Below are 22170 nucleotides of genomic sequence, written 5' to 3'. Positions count from 1 at the left end.
CAAACAGCAAGCAATGCAGGTGCATCAGTCGTTCGCATACAGCCAGTAGTCCTCCAAAGCCCCCCGCCCAAACTTTTCTCATTGGATCTACATGAATCACATAGGTCACATACTTTGGATTCAAAACAGCGAATTTCGCCGAAATGTGACTACTTTGCATCCCTGTGGGCAGTGCACAAAAGCTAAACACACTCCAACTGTTGAGTGCCTGTTTTGGAGGAATTCCTCAAGAGGCCCAGAGGCGAGAGGTCTCTCACACACTCACACGCAGGGGAAAAACACAGAGAAAAACAGAGTTTGAGAGCGTCTAACCGTCTGCCGTGCCGACGTAGAACACCAGACCCTCCTGAGGACCCATCTTGAGCGGCGGTCCATTCCCAGCCTTCCTCCAGTTGAACATGTCCAGGGCACTCTCGTCCCCGCCCACTGCAGCCCGCGCCAGCAATGCCACATCCCTTGGAACCGACCACAAACACAGTTAGCATCATACACTGGTACAGGATCTTAGTGGAATGGTTTCCAAACTATGCATTGTGACACTAGCCTGAATCCCAGATCTGTTTGTGCAGTCTTGCCAACTACTATGGCCATTGTTACGCCAAACAATGATGTGACAATGGCCATAGGAGTTGGCAAAATAGCACAGCTAAGGTCTTTCAAATGTTAATCATTCTGACCCAGTGAATAAGCAAAACCATTTTTCTAGATAGGGCCCAGTCTTGAGCAACACCCAAGAGAGACAACTGCAATGCACCAGTGGGTTTGGGTCCCGACCAACAATTTGGGAGACAGTGCCTGGCTTAACGTACACTTGGCATTTATATGCTTAATAGCAGGGCGAGACAGTGTCAGTACCATTGATTGACAATCCAAGATAATTTCGCAACTGCGATAACATGGACACAATTAGTTGTCTTACCTAAACATAATATTGATTAGTTGCATAAAACCACATGGGCTCTAAAATATTTATCCACATACAGTATATCAGGGTTCCCCAATATGCGGCTCTCGGGCCAAATGCTGATTTTATTTGGCCACCCAAGTTTTTTGAGCAATAAAATAAAAATTTGATATATAATTTTTGTTATTGGACATAAAAGACAGTTAAATCACCAGGAACTCAGATCAAAGTGATTTTAATTTAGGGAAATCTGTTCCCAACTATACCTACGCATAAATATAGAGGCATATGTGATTGTATCCCAATGTAATCAAGGTTTGTTTTTTGTCAAATCCTATTTCTGTTTGGGCTTCTTGAGGCCAATTTGCAGTGTACAAATGATTTATAACTATGTTCCTGTCTCCTGTCCATCTGCTCAAGAAAAAAATCTACCCGCAGATTAATGTAATTGGGGGCCATTGCTGTATATCAATTGATGCATCTCTTTGTCAAGAGCATATGCAGAACAATAGCCTGCTCTGACTCAGAACCTTTTGGGGTACTTATACGGTTCTAGTAACTCACTCTCCCGGGGGTGCTGGTCTGAAGATACAGTAGGTTAAGGGCTTGGTGTAGTCGTGCTTCACTATGTGACTTCCCTGTAGTCTTCCTCGGGCGTCCACCTTCCATAACGCGAGAACTCCCATCTACACAGATCAACGACAGCACATTCGAACACACATGCCAAATGGGCGATTCCAGCGTTATGGATATTACATTTGCAAGAAAAATCACAACTTTAATGTCTCACAGAACGGACAAACAAAATAGAAATGAAACTTTTGATGTGTGTGTCCCCCTAGGGGTGTATACCCCTAAAAATGGACTGGTATATATTGACATGTTGTAGAAATGAAGCAAATAAGAAGCCTTATGGATGTTAAATGAAAAGGACAAGTTTTTTGAGGAAACTGGAATTCTTAGCAAAGGTCTTAAGTCAAAACATGGATTGAACACATGGCTGAACACAAAAAAAAAATTGTTTGAAAAGACTAATTTCCTTTATTACTTTAGAGGAAAAATAACTTTTATGGATGTTATAGGGGGGAAAGAAAAGTCAGTTGTCCAACTGAATCTATTCAACTGAAATGTGTCTTCCCCATTTAACCCAACCCCTCTGAATCAGAGAGGTGCGGGGGTCTGCCTTAATCGACATCCACGTCTTCGGGCCCGGGGAATAGTGGGTTAACTGCCTTGCTCAGGGGCAGAACGACAGATTTTTACCTTGTCAGCTTGGGGATTCGATCCAGCAACCTTTCGGTTACTGGCCCAACGCTCTAACCACTAGGATACTTCCGCCCCCCTCCGTTATGCTGTTAGTCTGAAATAGACATTAAAATCTTAAAGATATCTTGAGAAAAATCTATCACAATACATTTGTTGTCACTTGGAAGGTTTTTTAAATGTCAGAAGAAGACATAGTGTCTTATCATTGCATAACTACAGGTATACAAGGCCAGGCACCACACCCTAATAAGTTATTTTTTTATATCTTTATATATCAAAATGAACCTTTACCATTTCAATTTAGACCAGATTATTCTGTATTAAAATGTTCCTGAAATATTGTAACAAAATATGCAAATGAGACAACACACAGTTGAAGTCGGAAGTTTACATACACTTAGGTCGGAGTCATTAAAACTTGTTTTCAAGCACTCCACAAATTTATTGTAAACAAACTATAGTTTTGGCAAGTTGGTTAGGACATCTACGGTGTGCATGACAAATATTTTTCAAACAATTGTTAACAGACAGATTATTTCACTTATTAGGACAGCGGAGTCAATCACCACCTTCCGGAGACACCTGAAACCCCACCTCTTTAAGGAATACCTAGGATAGGATAAAGTAATCCCTCTCACCCCCCCCCCCCCCTTAAAAGATTTAGATGCACTACTGTTCCACTGGATGTCATAAGGTGAATGCACCAATTTGTAAGTCGCTCTGGATAAGAGCGTCTGCTAAATGACTTAAATGTAAATGTAAAATTATTCACTGTATCACAATTCCAGTGGGTCACAAGTTTACATCCATTAAGTTGACTCTGCCTTTAAACAGCTTGGAAAATTCCAGAAAATTATGTCATGGCTTTAGAAGCTTCTGATAGGCTAATTGACACCATTTGAGTCAATTGGAAGTGTACCTGTGGATGTATTTCGAGGCCTACCTTCAAATTCTGTGCTTGACATCATGGGAAAATCAAAATAAATCAGTCAAGACCTCAGAAAAAAATTGTAGACCTCCACAAGTCTGGTTCATCCTTGGGAGCAATTTCCAAACGCCTGAAGGTACTACGTTCATTTGTACAAACAATAGCACGCAAGTATAAAACAGCATGGGACCACGCAGCCGTCATACCGCTCAGGAAGGAGACACGTTCTGTCTCCTAGAGACGAACGTACTTTGGTGCCAAAAGTGCAAATCAATCCCAGAACGGCAAAGGACCTTGTGAAGATGCTGGAGGAAACCGGTACAAAAGTATCTATATCCACAGTAAAACGAGTCCTATAGCGACATAACATGAAAGGCCGCTTAGCAAGGAAGAAGCCACTGCTCCAAACCCACCAGTAAAAAAAACAGACTAGGGTTTGCAACTGCACATGGGGACGAAGATTGTATTTTTTGGAGAAATGTCCTCTGGTCTGATGAAACAAAAATAGAACTCTTTGGCTATAATAACCATTGTTATGTTCAGAGGAAAAAGGAGGGGGCTTGTAAGCTGAAGAACATCATCCCAACCGTGAAGCACGGGGGTGGCAGCATCATGTTGTGGGGGTGCTTTGCTGCAGGAGGGACTGGTGCACTTCACAAAATAGATGGCATCATAAGGTAGGGAAATGATGTGGATATATTGAAGCAGCATCTCAAGAGATCAGTCAGGAAGTTAAAGCTTGGTCGCAAATGGGTCTTCCAAATGGACAATGACCCCAAGCATACTTTCAAAGTTGTGTCAAAATGGCTTAACGACAACAAAGTCAAGGTATTAGAGTGGCCATCACAAAGCCCTCCATCCTATAGAAAATGTGGGCAGAACTGAAAAAGAGTGTGCGAGCAAGGAGGCCTTACAAACCTGACTCAGTTACACCAGTTCTGTCAGGAGGAATGGACCAAAATTCACACAACTTATTATGGGAAGCTTGTGGAAGGCTACCCGAAACGTTTGACCCAAGTTAAACAATTTCAAGGCAATGCTATCAAATACTAATTGAGTGTATGTAAACTTCTGACCCACTGGGAATGTGATGAAAGAAATAAAAGCTGAAATAAATCACTCTCTACTATTATTCTGACATTTCACATTCTTAAAATAAAGTGGTGATCCTAACTGACCTAAGACAGGGAATTTTTACTAGGATTAAATGTCAGGAACTGTGACAAACTGAGTTTAAATGTATTTTATTTGGCTACGGTGTATGTAAACTTCAGACTTCAAATGTACATGTGCCTATACTACAAATAGATGAGCCTTCATTTAAAAATGACACTCCAGGACTACTCACAGATTGTTGATAAACACTCTTCTCATCTTTCTATCTTAAAAAAAAAACCAGTACTACCATGTATGAGAAATGCATTTCAGCATATATTTTCCAAGAGAATCGTAGCTAGAACACAAAAATGCAACAATTGCTTCAGGGAAAGTCTGAAGAATAAATGCCAGAACAAGCACAAGCTTCTGAAGCTAAGATAAATACATCAATATCCATCACATCCACAACCGTTATGGATGTTACGGATATCATACCACTGAAAAAAGATACTGACAATGAGAAGAGAGAAACCAATTATAGATCATATAAAACCTTGATGAAAGTTAGCATTACAGAGACTGTTAAGATGATCCAAAGTAAAAATCGTTATGGATGTTACATTGCATGTCTCAGTCACCCTCCTATCTTTACAAGACTGTAGAACACGCAAAGGAATCTCAAGACATTTCAATTTGGTCTGTATTGCTTCATTAACATCTCATCTGTGCAACTATAATAGCTGTTGGTGGAAAAACACGCTCTGTGAGCTTTGAAAGAGCCACGAAACTTGTCAAATTAAGCCTGCACATCAACGTATAGACTTGAAGGATAATTATGAATGTGGTTTTATTTGGAAATGACTAACTTTATTTGTGCATGCTCAGGTTGATTTTTACATGGAATAGCCCAAAGTCGGAGGACTATGAAAATATCTTCACTACTTTTGATATTCTAGCATGTATTTCAAATGCTTAGTAGTCTGTGTGTGTGTGTGTGTGGTTTGTTTGTGTGTGTCTACTTGTCTGTGTTCACACGCACTCACCTGATCCCCGGTGATCAGGCGGCTGCCGGAGCTGCTCCACTCCAGCAGGGTGATGCAGGCAGTATGTGTGGCGGGCAGCGGCGTCTGCTCTCCAGAGGGGTGTGTGAGCAGCAGCACCTCGCCTGTCTCCCAGCCCAGAGCCAGCAGAGGCTTGGTGGGGTGCCAACACAGCACCGTGGGCTGGAAGGGACGGTCCACATGGCAGCTCCCTACGTGCTCACCCTACATGATGACAGGAGAGCAGTTCAGTCAATCCATTAGTAGCAGTTTCATACTTGTCTACATCTTCTCCACTCTTCAAGTGTTTACTGGGGTTAAACAGTCTTCAAAAGGCAAAGTACAGTGGGTTTATAATTCCCCTCAGCAATTGATAAACATGAAGCATAATTTGGTCAGTTTCAGATTGAGGACAGGATGGGTGCAACTCTGACTAACTGCAGTGTGTGGTGAGGGGGGTTCACCTGTTGGAGGTAAAGGTCGATGTTGCCCCCGGTGGTGGGGCTGTTGGAGGCCACTGCTAGTACAGGCTGAGTGGGATGCCATGCCACCTGAGAGGGGCCCCCGCTTGACTCAGGGGCCTCGATACGGTGATCAAAGTACACCGCCATGTCCCCAGTGCTCCCTTATCTGTAGAGAGGAAGAAAAGGAGGAAGAGGAACATTAGGAGGAGGAATGGAGGATGTTGAGGAGAGGGGTCCCAAGAAAACTTACATTGTAAAATATGATGTATGTGTTGCATCAAGTGACTTGATCAGATAAACAAGCAACAGATTAGCCACTGCTGCTGTCAAGTAAGTTAGCTAGCTAACGTTTGCTAGCTAGAAACTGCTGGAATGATCACTCTGACATTTGGGCAGCTGGCGTTAGCTACCTGATAATTAAAACGGACATGTCCGTACAACTGGGTCCCCTAGTTAATTGTGACTTATGTGGATATTTATTGGACAAAGTTACAACAAAATACAAGCTAGCTTACTTGGTATCTTCGCTATGCTAACTAAACATTGGCTACCAGCTAGCTAGCATTAGCTAGTAACCGTTAGCTAACGTTAATCCATTGGGGCCTTTTGCAAAAAATAGCATACCATGGTTAGCTCCCGTTAGCATTAAAACGGCTTGCTACAATTTACGAGGGATTTTGAGTTCCAAATGCTGAGAATAGAGAAGTTACCTGAAAAGCTTTCTTCTAGCTATGTGCAGTCCAAAAAAAATGGTCAATAGTCGTAACAACATAAATGGCAACTGTCCACTGTTGTGGTTTTGCTCTGCTGCGGTGCGGGCGAGGAATAAAAGCGTCCTTTCTAGTTACCCCGACAACCTCATCGGAAAGGGTGGGCAAGGATGAGTTCTTCTTCTTCTTTGATATTGGATTGTCAGATCGCATCCAAACTTTAAGGCGCATTTACCGCGACCTACTGTACTGGAGTATGAGGCCAGTCACAGCCTACCTACATTAAATTATCTTCAATAGTCATGTTCCTCTCAGAAAGTGAAATAGAGCCATAGACACCAATTCCCTCCCGTTTTTCCTCCCATTACACCACCCAAACCCAAACCTTGTCCAGCCTTTCTAACCCTTTCCCAAATCACTCCCCATCTACGCCATACAGTTCAAGGAGGAGTTACGGAAATTAGAGAGAGTAAATCGCATTTATCGAATGTTGCTCACAACCTTTACATTTTTACAGGTTTGCTTACAGCTCTGTGGAATAGGGTCCAGCTGCCTACTGGACCCTATTCCAACTAACCTACTGAACAAGCTACTTCCTGTGCTTGGCCCCCCTATGTTGAACATAATAAATGTCCTCCCTATCCTCCAGATGTATACCAAACTCACAAAAATTAGTAGTAATAAATCCTGAAAAAGCCCCCCCAAAAAACAAAAAACAATCAGCTTATATCAAATGACCAATTCCTCTCAACATTTAAAAAAAAATCTGTTGCACAGCAACTCACTGGCTTCCTAAAAATGAAAAATGTATAAGAAATGCTCCAGTCTAGTTTTAGACCCCATCATAGTTTATTTTTATTTATCTAACCTTTATTTAACTTTATTTGCTATAAGCTTTGTCCAAATAGTACTGAGACTGCACTCGTGAATGTGGTAAATGACCTTTTAATGGAGTCAAACCAAGGCTCTGCATCTGTCCTCGTGCTCCTAGACCTTAGTGCCGCTTTTGACACCATCGATCACCACATTCTTTTGGAGAGATTAGAAACCTTAGTCGAACTACACAGAAAAGTTCTTGCCTGGTTTAGATCTTATCTGTCAGAAAGATGTCAGTTTGTCTTTGTTGATGGTTTGTCCTCTGACAAATCAATTGTACGTTTCGGTGTTCCTCAATGGTCCGTTTTAGGACAAATATTTTGTTCACTATATATTTTACCTCTTGGTGAATGTCAACTTTCACTGCTATGCGGAGGACACACAGCTGTGCATTTCGATGAAACATGGTGAAGCCCCAACATTGCCTAACCTAGAAGCCTGTGTCCCAGGCATAAGGAAGTGGATGGCAGCAAAAGTTTTACTTTTAAACTTTGACAAAACAGAAATGCTAGTCCTAGGTCGCAAGAAACAAAGAGATCTGCTGTTTGATCTGACAATTAATCGTGATGGTTGTAGTCGTCTCAAATAAAACTGTGAAGGAACTCGGACTTACTCAAGACCCTGATATCTTTTGACAAACATATCAATAATATTTCAAGGGCAGCTTTTTTCTTCGTAACATTGCAAAAATCTGAAAATGTTTATCCAAAAATGATGCAGAAAAACTCATCCATGGTTTTGTCACTTCTAGATTAGACTATTGCAGTGTTCTACTCTCCGGCTACCCGGATAAATAATATTGACTAGAACCAAAACATTTGATAATTTTATACTCCAGTGTTAGGCTCTCTACACTGGTTTCATTGGCTAGGGCTGATTTCAAGGTTAACCTACAAAGCATTTCATGGACTTGCTCCTACCTATCTCTCCAATTTTGCTCTGCTGTACATACCTACACGTACCTTACGACCACAAGACTCAGGCCTCCTTATTGTTCCTAGAATTTCTAAATGAACAGCTGGAGGCAGGACTTTCTCCTATAGAGCTCCATTTTTATGGAATGGTCTGCCTACCCATGTGAGAGATGTAGACTCGGTCTCGACGACCTTTTAAGTCTTTACTGAAGACTCATCTCTTCAGTAGGTCCTATGATTGAGTGTAGTTTGACCCAGGGGTGCGAAGTTAAACGGCAAGGCACTGGAGTGATGAACCGCCCCAGGAGTATGCTCCCTCTAATTCTCTCTCTCTCTCGAAGGACCTGAGCCCTAGGATCATACTTAATGACTACCTAGCCTGATGACTCCTGGTTGTCCCTAGTCCACCTGGTCGTGCTGCTGATTCAGTTTCTGCTGTTTTGCTTGTGGCAATGGAGCACTGACCTGTTCACCAGATGTGCTACCTTGTCCCGGACCTGCTGTTATCGACCCTCTCTACAGCACTTGCTGTCTCGACCTCTGAATGCTTGGCTATGAAAACCCAACTAACATTTACTCCTGAGGTGCTGACCTGTTGCACTGTGATTATTATTATTATTTGATTATTATTTGACCCTGCTGGTCATCTATAAACATTTGAACATCTTGAAGTACGTTCTGGTCTTAATGGCCATGTACTCTTATAATATCCACCCGGCACAACCAGAAGAGGACTGGCCACCCCTCAGAGCCGGGTTCCTCTCTAGGTTTCTTCCTAGGTTCCTGCCTTTCTAGGGACTTTTTCCTAGCCACCGTGCTTCTACATCTGCATTGCTTGCTGATTGGGGTTTTAGGCTGGGTTTCTGTATAAGCACTTTGAAATGTAAAAAGGGCTTCATAAATACATCTGATTTGTAAATAAAACGAACTTGAATACAAAAATAGCACTCTCCTTCAAGATACAGATTCTCAGAACCTGTGCAGATATGGAGACATAAAGTGCATTCAGAAAGCATTCAGATCCCTTCATTTTTCCACACATGTTACGTTACAGCTTTATTCTAGAATGTATAAAATCGTTTCTTCCCACATCTATCTACACACAACACTCTATAATGACAAAGCAAAAAACTTTTTTTAGAAATGTTTGCAAATGTATCAAATGTAAAAACTGAAATAACATATTTACATAAGTTTTCAGACCCTTTAATCACTACTTTGTTGAAGCACCTTTGGCAGCAATTACAGCCTTGAGTCTTCATTGGGTATGAAGCTACAAGCTTGACACACCTGTATTTGGGGAGTTTCTCCCATTCTTCTCTGCAGATCCTATCAAGCCCTGTCAGGTTGGATGGGGAGCATCACTGCACAGCTATTTTCAGGTCTCTCCAGAGATGTTTGATCGGGTTCGAGTCCGGGCTCTGGCTGGGCCACTCAAAGACATTCAGATACTTGTCTCGAAGCCACTCCTGCGTTGTCTTGGCTGTGTGCTTAGGGTCGTTGTCCTGTTATAAGGTGAACCTTCACCCCAATCTGAGGTCCTGAGCGCTCTGGAGCAGGTTTTCATGAAGGATCTCTGTACTTTGCTCTGTTCATCTTTCCTTCAATCCTGACTAGTCTCCCAGTCCCTTCCACTTAAAGAAATCCCCACAGCATGATTCTGTCAGCACCATGCTTCACTGTAGGGATGGTGTCACGTTTCCTTCAGACGTGACGCTTAGCATTCACGTCTGAGTTTTTTAGGTGCCTTTTGGCAAACTCCAAGTGGGCTGTCATGTGCCTTTTACAGAGGAATGGCTTCCGTCTGGCCACTCTACCATAAATGCCTGATTGGTGGAGTTCTGCAGAGATGGTTGTCCTTCTGGAAGATTCTACCATCTCCAGAGAGGGACTCTGGAGTTCTGTCAGAGTGACCATCAGGTTCACCTCCCTGACCAAGGCCCTTCTCCTCCGATTGCTCAGTTTGCCCGGGTGGCCAGCACTAGGAAGAGTCTTGGTGGTCAAAACTTCCATTTAACAAGGCCACTGTGTTCTTGGGGACCTTAAATGCTGCAGAAATGTTTTGGTACCTTTTCCCAGATCTGTGTATCGACACAATCCTGTCTTGGAGCTCGACGGACAATTCCTTCGACCTCATGGCTTGGCTTTTGCTCTGTCAATTGTGGGACCTTACATATATTTTAATTTAATTTAATTACACTTTTTTTTAAATAGCCAAGTCAGTTAAAAACAAATTCTTATTTACAATGACGGCCTACCCCTGCCAAACCCTAACCGACGATGATGGGCCGATTGTGCGCCGCCCTATGGGACTCCCGATCACGTCCGGTTGACTCCTCTAGCACTGAGATGCAGTGCCTTAGACCGCTGCACCACTCGGGAGCCCCCGAGTGACAGGTGTGTGCCTTTCCAAATCATGTCCACTCAATTGAATTTACGACACGTGGGCTCCAATCAAGTTGTAGAACCATCTCAAGGATGATCAATGGGAACAGGATGCACACAGCTCAATTTCGAGTCTCAGCGCAAAGGTCGGAATACTTATGTACATTTTTTATTTGTAATACATTTGCAAAAACTTCTAAAAACCTATTTGTGCTTTGTCATTATGGGGTATTATGTGTAGATTGAATCGGGGGGAAAAGTATTTCATCCATTTTAGAATAAAAGCTGTAAAGTAACAAAATGTTTAAAAAGTCAAGGGGTCTGAATATTTTCCGAATGCACTTTATATTCATATTGAAGTTTCTGTCTGAATTCTGTACATTTGATTTGAGGACACCATAAAATGTATGAGATTAACATTCAGTCCATCACATATGCGACATGAAGTGTTGCGTATTGTGTACCTTTGCTTGTCAGAAAAATACAATATTCTTCATTCTACTCAGGAAGGCAAGGCTTTGTAAGTGTTTGGCCCCCTAAATGGTCCTGAAACATAAAGAAGCCCGGAGCAATTTACCTAGCCTGGTCCCAGATCTGTTGGTGCCGTCTTGCCAACTACTTGACACTCATTGTCACAGCAAACATGAGAACAGAAACATAGTGGCACCCGTGCAACTGAGCTAGTGCTTTCTCTTTTTCTTTTAAATACATGACACTTCCTTTTCAGGCAGCAGAAAATAATCTTCCAAAAAATATCTTGTTGAGGTACACAAATATGTCCACGTCATGCATAGTCTTTCTCCGGGATAAGGATGCATATTGCACACGTGTGTATTTGTGTGCGTAAGGAAACACCATTGACGAGACTTTCTGTGTAACCAAACGCCTACATTACAGAGGGATATTCCTGCGCAGAAAAGAGAGCAAAAAGTCATCCTCCACACAAACGTTTTAATACATGTCATTCATCTCTCTCTTTCCTTTGGCTTGGCATTCGTTCGTTCCAGGATATGGTGGGCCAGCCGCACCTGCAGCTCTAACTGAAAGGACGTCCTTCAGTGTCCAGGATCCAGGATCCGTAACATCCTCGGGCCCTCTGCCAGCCAGTTCCTAGTGGCAAGCATCATCTGTAGTCCTCTCACAACCAGTGTCCCAAGGCAGTCACTACCAGTACACCGGCAGTCGTGATCGTGACGGCAGGCCCAGTGGAGCAGGGTCCAATCCAGTCTTCAGACTATTCTCCAGCAGCACCAGGCTCTGCACAGCCAGGTTCCCGCAGTCTCCATCAGGGTCCCCTTCAGCTACATCTGTCAACAGCACCACAGGTTGGACCATTACAATCGTCATTATCATAAACAGGTAGACATAAAACATAAGGAGCAATGAGGTTGTTCAAACAATATATTTCTTAAAGGTCCCTACCAGAGGGCAATTTGACTTAATTCCTGTCCAATAGCAGAAATTGTCCTTTAGGTTCCACCTGCGAATACACATGGGTGATTTCCACATGGAGTGGAGAAATAACAACAAGTAGTGCACTGACAGCTGTCAGTGTAGCTAGCTAGCATGCTAACCTTATCTAGGTAACTAATGTTATCTGTTGTTGCTATACCTTATTTAAAAGATTATCCAGCTAGGCTATGGCTGGCTCTTGAGCTGGATTTGTCATAAGCATGTGGGAAAACTTCGCAACAGACGGATAGGGCAAAACAGTATCTTTGACTTTGCTATCTATGGTTATCTCAAAAAGTGTTTTTCTACATTGTAATGGACACGGTGATGATGCCATGGTTCTCACAGCTAGGGGAAGTGAAATGATAGGCTACAACAGTGTTTCCCAACCCTGGTCCTCGAGTACCCCAACAGTACACATTTGTGTTGTAGCCCTGGAGAAACGCAACTCCTTCAGCTCATTGACAGCTTGATGATTAGTTGACAAGTTGAATCAGGTGTGCTTGTCTAGGGTTACAATAAAAATGTGTACTGTTGGCAGCACTCGAGGACCAGGGTTGGGAAACACTGGGCTCCAATAACTGCTCATAATGCTCGCCGCAAGTGATATGTAACAACACCCTGAGCACATCAGACACGAAACACCAATACTTGATGTAACAACAGCACAAAATAGATTATCAAGTTTGTGAAATCATCTTTTGCAGGTGCCTTTTCAGTGTAGGATAAACACGTGTGATTTCTAGCTGCACCACTCAATGCAGTGGAGCATGGTCAAAACCATTCATCTTGGGGCGACAGGGGGAGCGGGGTTCCGAAATTCAATCAATCATATACAGACTAGAGCAAAAATAAGTCAAACCTAAGTGACTATGCATAGATAATAAACAGCTAGTAGCAGCAGTGTACAAAACAAATGGAGGGGGGGGGGGGTTTCAATGTAAATGGTCCGGTGGCCATTTTATTAATTGTCCAGCAGTCCTTTGGCTTGGGGGTAGAAGCTGTTAAGGAGCCTTTTGGTCCTAGACTTGGAGCTCAGGTACCGCTTGCCGCGCGATAGCAGAGAAAACAGTCTTTGACTTGGGTGACCCGGAGTCTGACAATTTTATGGGCTTTCCTCTGACACTGCCTACTATATAGAGTTGAAGTCAGAAGTTTACATACACCTTAGTCAAATACATTTAAAAATACTTTCACAATTCCTGTCATTTAATCCTAGTAAAAATTCGCTGTCTTAGGTCAATTAGGATCTCCACTTTATTTTAAGAATGTGAAATGTCAGAATAATAGTAGAGAGAATAATTTATTTCAGCTTTTATTTCTTTCATCACATTCCCAGTGGGTCAGAAGTTTACATACACTCAATTCGTATTTGGTAGCATTGCCTTTAAATTGTTTAACTTGGGTCAAACGTTTCGGGTAGCCTCCCACAAGATTCCCACAATAAATTGGGTGAATTTTGGCCCATTCCTCCTGACAGAGCTGATGTAACTGAGTCAGGTTTGTAGGCCTCCTTGCTCGCACACGCTTTTTCAGTTCTGCCCACAAATGTTCATTAGGATTGAGGTCAGGGCTTTGTGATGGCCACTCCAATACCTTGACTTTGTTGTCATTAAGCCATTTTGCCACAACTTTGGAAGTATGCTTGGGGTCATTGTTCATTTGGAAGAACCATTTGTGACCAAGCTTCAACTTCCTGACTGATGTCTTGAGATGTTGCTTCAATATATCCACATAATTCTCCTCCCTCATGATTCCATCTTTTTGTGAAGTGCACCAGTCTTTCCTGCAGCAAACCACCCCCACAACATGATGCTGCAACCCCCCGTGCTTCACAGTTGGTATGGCGTTTTTGCCTTGCAAGCCTCCCCCTTTTTCCTCCAAACGTAACAATGGTTATTATGGCCAAACAGATCCATTTTTGTTTCATCAGATCAGATGACATTTCTTCAAAAAGTGCGATATATGTCCCCATGTGGAGTAGCAAACCGTAGTCTGGTTTTTTATGGCGGTTTGGAGCAGTGGCTTGTTCCTTGCTGAGCGGCCTTTCAGGTTATGTCGATGTAGGATGCATTTTACTGTGGATATAGATACTTTTGTACCTGTTTCCTCCAGCGTTTTCACAAGGTCCTTTGCTGTTGTTCTGGGATTGATTTGCACTTTCGCACCAAAGTACGTTCATCTCTAGGAGACAGAACGCATCTCCTTCCTGAGCAGTATGACGGCTGCATGGTCCCATGGTGTTTATACTTACATACTATTGTTTGTACAGATAAACGTGGTACCTTCAGGCGTTTGGAAATTTGCTCCCAAGAATGAACCAGACTTGTGGAGGTCTACAATTTTTCTTCTGAGGTCTTGGCTGATTTATTTAGATTTTCCCATGATGTAAAGCAAAGAGGCACTGAGTTTGAAGGTAAGCCTTGAAAAACATCCACAGGTACGCCTCCAATTGACTCAAATTATGTCAATTAGAATATCAGAAGCTTCTAAAGCCATGACATCATTTTCTGGAATTTTCCAAGCTGTTAAAGGCACAGTCAACTTAGTATATGTAAACTTCTGACCCATTGGAATTGTGATACAGTGAATCATAAGTGAAATAATCTGTCTGTTAACAATTGTTGGAAAAATTACTTGGGTCATGCACAAAGTAGATGTCTTAACCGACTTGCCAAAACTATAGTTTGTTAACAAGAAATGTGTGGAGGGGTTGAAAAATATGTTTTAATGACTCCAACCTAAGTGTATGTAAACTTCCAACTTCAACTGTAGGTCCTGGATGGTAGGAAGCTTGGCCACAGTGATGTACTGGGCTGTACGCACTACCCTCTGTAGCGCCTTACAGTCAGATGCCAAGCAGTTGCCATACCAGGCGGTGATGCAGCCGGTCAAGATGCTCTCGATGGTGCAGCTGTAGAACTTTTTGAGGATCTGGGAACCCATGCCAAATCTTTTCAGTCTCCTGAGGGGGAAAATGTTTTGTTGTGCCCTCTTCACGACTGTCTTGGTGTGTTTGCTCCACTACAGCCACGTAGATGCAGGCCTATTCAGCCCTTCCTTTACCCGTAGTCCACGATCAGATCCTTTGTCTTGCTCACATTGAGGGAGAGGTTGTTGTCCTGGCAACACACTGCCAGTTCTCTGACCTCCTCCCTATAGGCTGTTTCATCGTTGTTGGTGATCAGGCCTACCACTGTTGTGTCGTCAACAAACTTAATGATGGTGTTGGAGTCGTTTTTGGCCACGCAGTTGTGGGTGAACAGGGAGTACAGGAGGGGACTAAGTACACACCCCTGAGGGGCCCCAGTGTTGAGGATCAGCATGGCAGACGTGTTGTTGCCTACCCTTACCACCAAATTTGCTCATTGGCCCAGGCAGCCAAGTGTAGGGTACAGCGAAAAGCTGCACTTGCGGTTGTTTTTTTTGGTTCAATGAAAGTCAATGAACTAAGTAGATCCGACCCAGTTGCTATTGCATTGGCGTCTATGGGAGACCCATTCCGTTAAGTAGACTGGAACTGACAATTATTTTCAATGTTATTTTCAATGTTGAATGGCCTGAGGGAACTCTCTTCATTTATCCACCATCTTTGCCGTAGCCCAAGATGATCTATTATATTGCTCAGCTCAGTCGCAACTCGCAAACTTCGCAGATGTTTCTGATTACTAAACAATGCCGTGATGGTGGATGGTATCATTCAAATAAAACCTAGCCCTGAAACTAAACGTTGACTCTCAAAGAATTTACACATCATTTCATAGGACAATGAAGCGGTTTAGTCACTTCAAGCCTGAAATATCATACTTTGACTAAAACGATGACTTAATGACTTACATCGTTGTGCAATATCATGGGTAAGCTCTGGCCATCATTTTCCAGCTCAAAAAAAGTGGAATTCTACTGGTGTGGCCATTTAAACGCAAGGCTACATTTAACACAGTTGATTCACATTGAAAACGTGTACATTAAATTAAAGTTTCCATGATCCTGCAATTGGAACATTTCTAGCATACATGTAGAGTCTTCTGGACTATTGGTAATATCCTTGGGAGAATTTAAATTCCCATTGATAAGTGAACGATGTCACCGACAAAACTTTGCAGGACAGGATATCCTGGATTCCCTGACTGACGCACACTGAGCAGCTGCATGAACATGTGGACTGTGCTCTTTTTAACCACATTCTCCCCAAAGATTGCAGAGTGCAGTGTGGAAATGGCAAAGAGACACGTAGATGACCACTGCTTCGAGCTTTTTAGCACCAGTGGCAGCTTAAGTTAAGCATCACCCTAGTGGGTGCTGCCCATTAGTAGAGGAGTACGCCTACAAAGTCCCGTTTGGATGCAGAGAAGCTGAAGAGGACTGAGGATCACCTGGGGACCAGAGAGCAATTTAACATGACTCAGGCTGGTACCCGAACTAACCTCTCCCGGTACATCATACCAGCAGCCAACTGAATGATCATCATTCACTGCAATTCAGCTCTTAGCTGCCAAATATGGCCTACATTTAATATTCATAATAAACTACTACTACGGTCGATATACGTACTTCCTGAATTGGCTGGGTAAATTAACTGCAACTCCGCCCAATACGTTGAGATTCAGTAGGCTGGTCTCTACTACTGCATGTAGTAGCTATATTCTGTCTCACCTGCCAGCCATGCTCTGGTCTCAAATAGCTGATCACAGAGCTCCACCAGCAAACTCTGACTTGGCATGCTCAGAAAGACAGAGAAGACAGCAAACAGGACTCCTTGTCGCACCATCCTGTGTTAGGAATAAAGAGGTTGGGTAAGCCATAGACTAATTGGACGAAAGACGAAAACAGTTTCCTATTTATGACCTGTGTTCAGATTTACTCGCTGGTCAACGCGGTAGCGTACAGCCCAGACAAAGTCCAACAGAGCTCTGCCCATCTAAGTGGCCACTTGCAAAACACCAGACACCCCATTGAATCACATAGTCAAGTCCCAGCAATGGGGACATTGTCTGAGGCGACACCAGAATACGCAGTAGGGAATGATGGACATGTTTAAGACACCTCACTCAGTCACATACTAGTTTAGTCACAACAAGGGTGGCATCTTATGAGGACACACCAGGATATACAGTGCATTCGGTAAAGTCTTCAGATCCCTTGACTTCTTCCACATTTTATTACGTTACAGCCTTATTCTAAAATGTATGACTTTTTTACCTTCTCAATCTACACACAATACCCTGTAATGACAAAGTTAAAACAGGTTTTTAGAAATGTTTGCTAATAATAATAATTCTTATATTTTAAATACCTTATTTGCATAAGAATTTAGACCCATACTCTGAATGATGCCCGCAACACCCTTCCCTGCTCTGCCACGGGCCTATCACCCTTCGAGTGTTCCTCAGGGGATCAGGCCCCGCTCTTCCCTGAGCAGGAAGCGGAGGTCGGCATACCTTCTGCCCAGATGTTTGTCCGGCATTGTCATCATACCTGGAGGATACCCGGCTACCCGGTATCATCTAGGGCAGAAGGTATGACTCTACACCCGGGATCTCGCAAACTGTCCCCGCGGCTTCTCGGCCCTTTCCCCATCTCCAAGGTCAATAGTCTCTCTGCTGTTCTTCTTCTGTTGCCCCGTACCCTTCGTATACACCCCACCTTTCATGTGTCCTGTATCAGGCCCGTGTCTCACAGTCCCTTGTCTTCCATTTCCAGGCCCACCCCTCCTTCCTGTGTTGTCGATGGTCATCCGGCGTACGTGGTGAGACGTCTCCTGAGGGTTCGACCACGGGGCAGGGCTTTCCAGCACCTGGTTGACTTGGAGGGTTATGGCCCGGAGGAGAGGTGCTGGATCCCCATTAGAGACATCCTGGACCCAGCCCTCATCGCCGACTTCCACCGCCCAGGTAGGATGCCAGGTGGCGCCCCTAGAGGGGGGGGGGGGGTACTGTCACGCCCTGATCTGTTTCACCTGTCTTTGTGCTTGTCTCCACACCCCTCCAAGTGTCGCCCATCTTCCCCATTATCCCTGTGTACTTATACCTGTTTTTTCTGTTTATCTGTTGCCAGTTCGTCTTGTTTGTCAAGCTTACCACCGTTTGTTCTGTCAGCTCCTGTTCTTTCCCAGCCCCTCTTTTTCTCGCCCTCCTGGTTTTTGATTCTTGCCTGTCCTGACCCTGAACCCGCCCGCCTGACCACTCTGCCTGCCGCTGACCCTGAGCTTGCCTGCCTTCCTGTACCTTTGTCCCTATCTGGATTTCTGACCTCTGCCTGACCTGACCCTGAGCCTGCCTGCCGTCCTGTACCTTTGTCCCTATCTGGATTTCTGACCTCTGCCTGACCTGACCCTGACCCTGAGCCTGCCTGCCGTCCTGTACCTTTGCCTCTCTTGCTGTAATAAACATTGTTACTTCGACACGGTCTGCATCTGCGTCTTACCTTATCCTGATACTTACTTGTTGTACACTCACCTATATAAGTAATGACCTTCTCTCACTATCCTGTGCCAGGTAGCCGAGAAGAATCCTTAACACATGAGTCTGGAAGAAAATAAGATGACGACTTCTGCTAATACAGAGGCTTTTCCAATCCCAACAATGACAGATTGACTAGACTCATAGTCTAGTTCACTTTCTCACCTCATACTTGTATTGGAGCAGCAGCAGTTTACAGGTGATGACAAACTGGGCCTTTTTGTTCTTCAACACCAGGTTCTCCATGATCCTGGACAGAGCATCAGGCCTAGGGGAAAAAGAAGACTTAAATTGCAAAAGAAAGATAAATACTTTTTTTGACACCTTTCGATAACCTCTAGCCATCTCCCTTTCTCTCAGCGTTTGACAGCCTGCACCAGCCCAGTGAGCACACTCTAGCCAACGGCTTCTAGCACAGCCTCTGCCACACCATGTCTGAACGCGTGCAGGAGGAGAGGCGAGGGGCCATAACCCCAAATACCATGTCCCTGAACACAGGCCTTGCCCAGTGCCTTGGCCGAAAAACGTCAGGGAGCAGTATTTTCCATCTGGGAACAACAGTGTATTGACAGTGAGTGACACACATAATAACATACATTTCCGATAGGACAGTTAAAGTTAAAACAGAATGTACTATCTTCTGCAATATATAAAGTAGACATACAAACCTCTCAGAGCCTGGCAGGTTCTCTCCAGCGGGGTGAGCATTCCTCTGGCCAGTAGTAGGTTGTACAGCTGGGGGAGGAAGAGGGTCTTGTTGTGGTGGTGCAACTGGTTGGCAGTCAGGTCAGGCAGAGCCACCAGTCGCGGACCAGTCACCTGACAGCGGGACCACAGTAGGACTGTCAGAGGACCGCTCTGAAGGAACCCGCTCTAGGATGCTAACCAAACGGTCCAGACCTGCTGGAGATAGATCACACTCACTCACTCACTCACTCACTCACTCACTGACAGACAGACAGACAGACAGACAGACAGACAGACAGACAGACAGACAGACAGACAGACAGACAGACAGACAGACAGACAGACAGACAGACAGACAGACAGACAGACAGACAGACAGACAGACAGACAGACAGACAGACAGACAGACAGACAGACAGACAGACAGACAGACAGACAGACAGACAGACAGACAGACAGACAGACAGACAGACAGACAGACAGACAGACAGACAGACAGACAGACAGACAGACAGACAGACAGACAGACAGACAGACAGACAGACAGACAGACAGACAGACAGACAGACAGACAGACAGACAGACAGACAGACAGACAGACAGACAGACAGACAGACAGACAGACAGACAGACAGACAGACAGACAGACAGACAGACAGACAGACAGACAGACAGACAGACAGACAGACAGACAGACAGACAGACAGACAGACAGACAGACAGACAGACAGACAGACAGACAGACAGACAGACAGACAGACAGACAGACAGACAGACAGACAGACAGACAGACAGACAGACAGACAGACAGACAGACAGACAGACAGACAGACAGACAGACAGACAGACAGACAGACAGACAGACAGACAGACAGACAGACAGACAGACAGACAGACAGACAGACAGACAGACAGACAGACAGACAGACAGACAGACAGACAGACAGACAGACAGACAGACAGACAGACAGACAGACAGACAGACAGACAGACAGACAGACAGACAGACAGACAGACAGACAGACAGACAGACAGACAGACAGACAGACAGACAGACAGACAGACAGACAGACAGACAGACAGACAGACAGACAGACAGACAGACAGACAGACAGACAGACAGACAGACAGACAGACAGACAGACAGACAGACAGACAGACAGACAGACAGACAGACAGACAGACAGACAGACAGACAGACAGACAGACAGACAGACAGACAGACAGACAGACAGACAGACAGACAGACAGACAGACAGACAGACAGACAGACAGACAGACAGACAGACAGACAGACAGACAGACAGACAGACAGACAGACAGACAGACAGACAGACAGACAGACAGACAGACAGACAGACAGACAGACAGACAGACAGACAGACAGACAGACAGACAGACAGACAGACAGACAGACAGACAGACAGACAGACAGACAGACAGACAGACAGACAGACAGACAGACAGACAGACAGACAGACAGACAGACAGACAGACAGACAGACAGGCAGGCAGGCAGGCAGGCAGGCAGGCAGGCAGACAGACAGACAGACAGACTGACTGACTGACTGACTGACTGACTGACTGACTGACTGACTGACTGACTGACTGACTGACTCTCACTCACTCACTCACTCACTCACTCACTCACTCACTCACTCACTCACTCACTCACTCACTCACTCACTCACTCACTCACTCACTCACTCACTCACTCACTCACTCACTCACTCAAGGACATGTACGAGATGAGTATATCATCATCACACAGGTCCCCACCAGTATCATTATCACACAGGTCCCCACCAGTTAAGACACAGTTCTTCATAGTATCCAATAGCCCCATTGTATTGACTGTCAATGCATTGTAATGCAATTTTCCTTCCTGTCTCGCTGTAACGGGGAATGTGTAAACAGCCCAGACGTTTTGTTTAAACGTCAACAATCATCGCTTTCAATAGGGTTTAGCAAACCTTTGGAACTTTAATACCACTGAGAGTGTATGAAGTGTATCTTTTGTATTTGTAAAATTCTTTCTTGATGATATGAAGTTCCAAATGTTTCCAAAACCGTCTTGCAAGCGAGGATTAACTTTAAGACATAGCGTTGGGACTGTTGTACACATTGGCCGCGCTGAGGTCCATGGCTCTAATAAGAATCCGAGAGTGCTAGTAGGACCAAGTATACACTATCAACATCTCCCAACATGTTTCTCACCTCACTGCGACGTTAACATTAATCAGCATTAACACAATTCTGTGCGCTGGGCAGCGGAAAGAAGCTGGAACTAATCAGCATTGATGTCAATGATGAGAAACTGTAGGGCCTGGGTGTAGTGGGCTCGACTGAACTCTGCTCGCTGAGCTGAGGGGATTGTACTCTGAGACTCACTTCCCAGGTAACTGGTTAGTGTGTGTAGAGCTTTGGTCACCTCCTTTTCTTTGGAGGTATTGAGAGTTCAGACACATTGGCCCACTGAGCGTTGGACAACATCTGGGATTAGGGACTGCATCCCTCAACTGCACCTGGTCAGGACAAGATGAGCTTCAATGCATACATTATCTATGTTAGATAATAGATCATGTGTTCTAACTTCTATCACTACTTTCAAATAACTTAGCTAGCTCGTTACCTAGCTACATATTAAATATATCTAACAAAAATATAAACGCAACATGTAAAGTGTTGGTCCCATGTTTCATGAACTGAAATTAAAGATCCCCAAAATTTTCCATATGCACAAAAAGCTTATTTCTCTCAAATTTTGTGCACAAATTTGTTTAAATCCTTGATAGTGAGCATTTCTCCTTTGCCAAGATAATCCATCCACCTGACAAGTGTGGCATATCAAAAAACGGATTAAACAGCATGATCATTACACAGGTGCACCTTGTGACAATAAAAGGCCACTCTAAAATGTTTTGTTTGTTCACACAACACAATGCCACAGACGTCTCAAGTTTTGAGGGAGCGTGCAATTGGCAA

The 22170-nt window shown here is 44.1% G+C and overlaps 2 protein-coding genes across 2 annotated transcripts in view; both read right to left on the bottom strand.

Annotated features, from left to right (window-relative positions):
* The window catches only part of ift140 (intraflagellar transport 140 homolog (Chlamydomonas)), a 55277-nt gene extending 48693 nt beyond the window's left edge, over positions 1-6584 (bottom strand). The window contains exons 1-5 of the mRNA XM_029629450.2: positions 6411-6584; positions 5701-5866; positions 5240-5461; positions 1469-1590; positions 313-455 (exon numbers count right to left, since the gene is read on the bottom strand). Coding sequence (XP_029485310.1) covers positions 313-455; positions 1469-1590; positions 5240-5461; positions 5701-5847 — 634 coding nt within the window. The 5' untranslated portion in view covers positions 5848-5866; positions 6411-6584. The remainder of the gene's footprint in view (positions 1-312; positions 456-1468; positions 1591-5239; positions 5462-5700; positions 5867-6410) is intronic.
* An 11911-nt stretch (positions 6585-18495) lies between these two features.
* On the bottom strand, positions 18496-21013 carry telo2 (TEL2, telomere maintenance 2, homolog (S. cerevisiae)). The gene is given in 9 exon segments (XM_065008384.1): positions 18496-18564; positions 18664-18769; positions 18862-18895; positions 18898-18980; positions 18982-19016; positions 19018-19046; positions 19167-19365; positions 19367-19398; positions 20917-21013. Coding segments are annotated over 9 exon segments (684 nt in total).
* Positions 21014-22170: the final 1157 nt, after the last annotated feature.

The sequence above is a fragment of the Oncorhynchus nerka genome, linkage group LG23, assembly GCF_034236695.1.
Source record: "Oncorhynchus nerka isolate Pitt River linkage group LG23, Oner_Uvic_2.0, whole genome shotgun sequence".
Taxonomy (NCBI): Eukaryota; Metazoa; Chordata; class Actinopteri; order Salmoniformes; family Salmonidae; genus Oncorhynchus; species Oncorhynchus nerka.
This window is presented reverse-complemented; position numbering and strand designations above follow the sequence as displayed.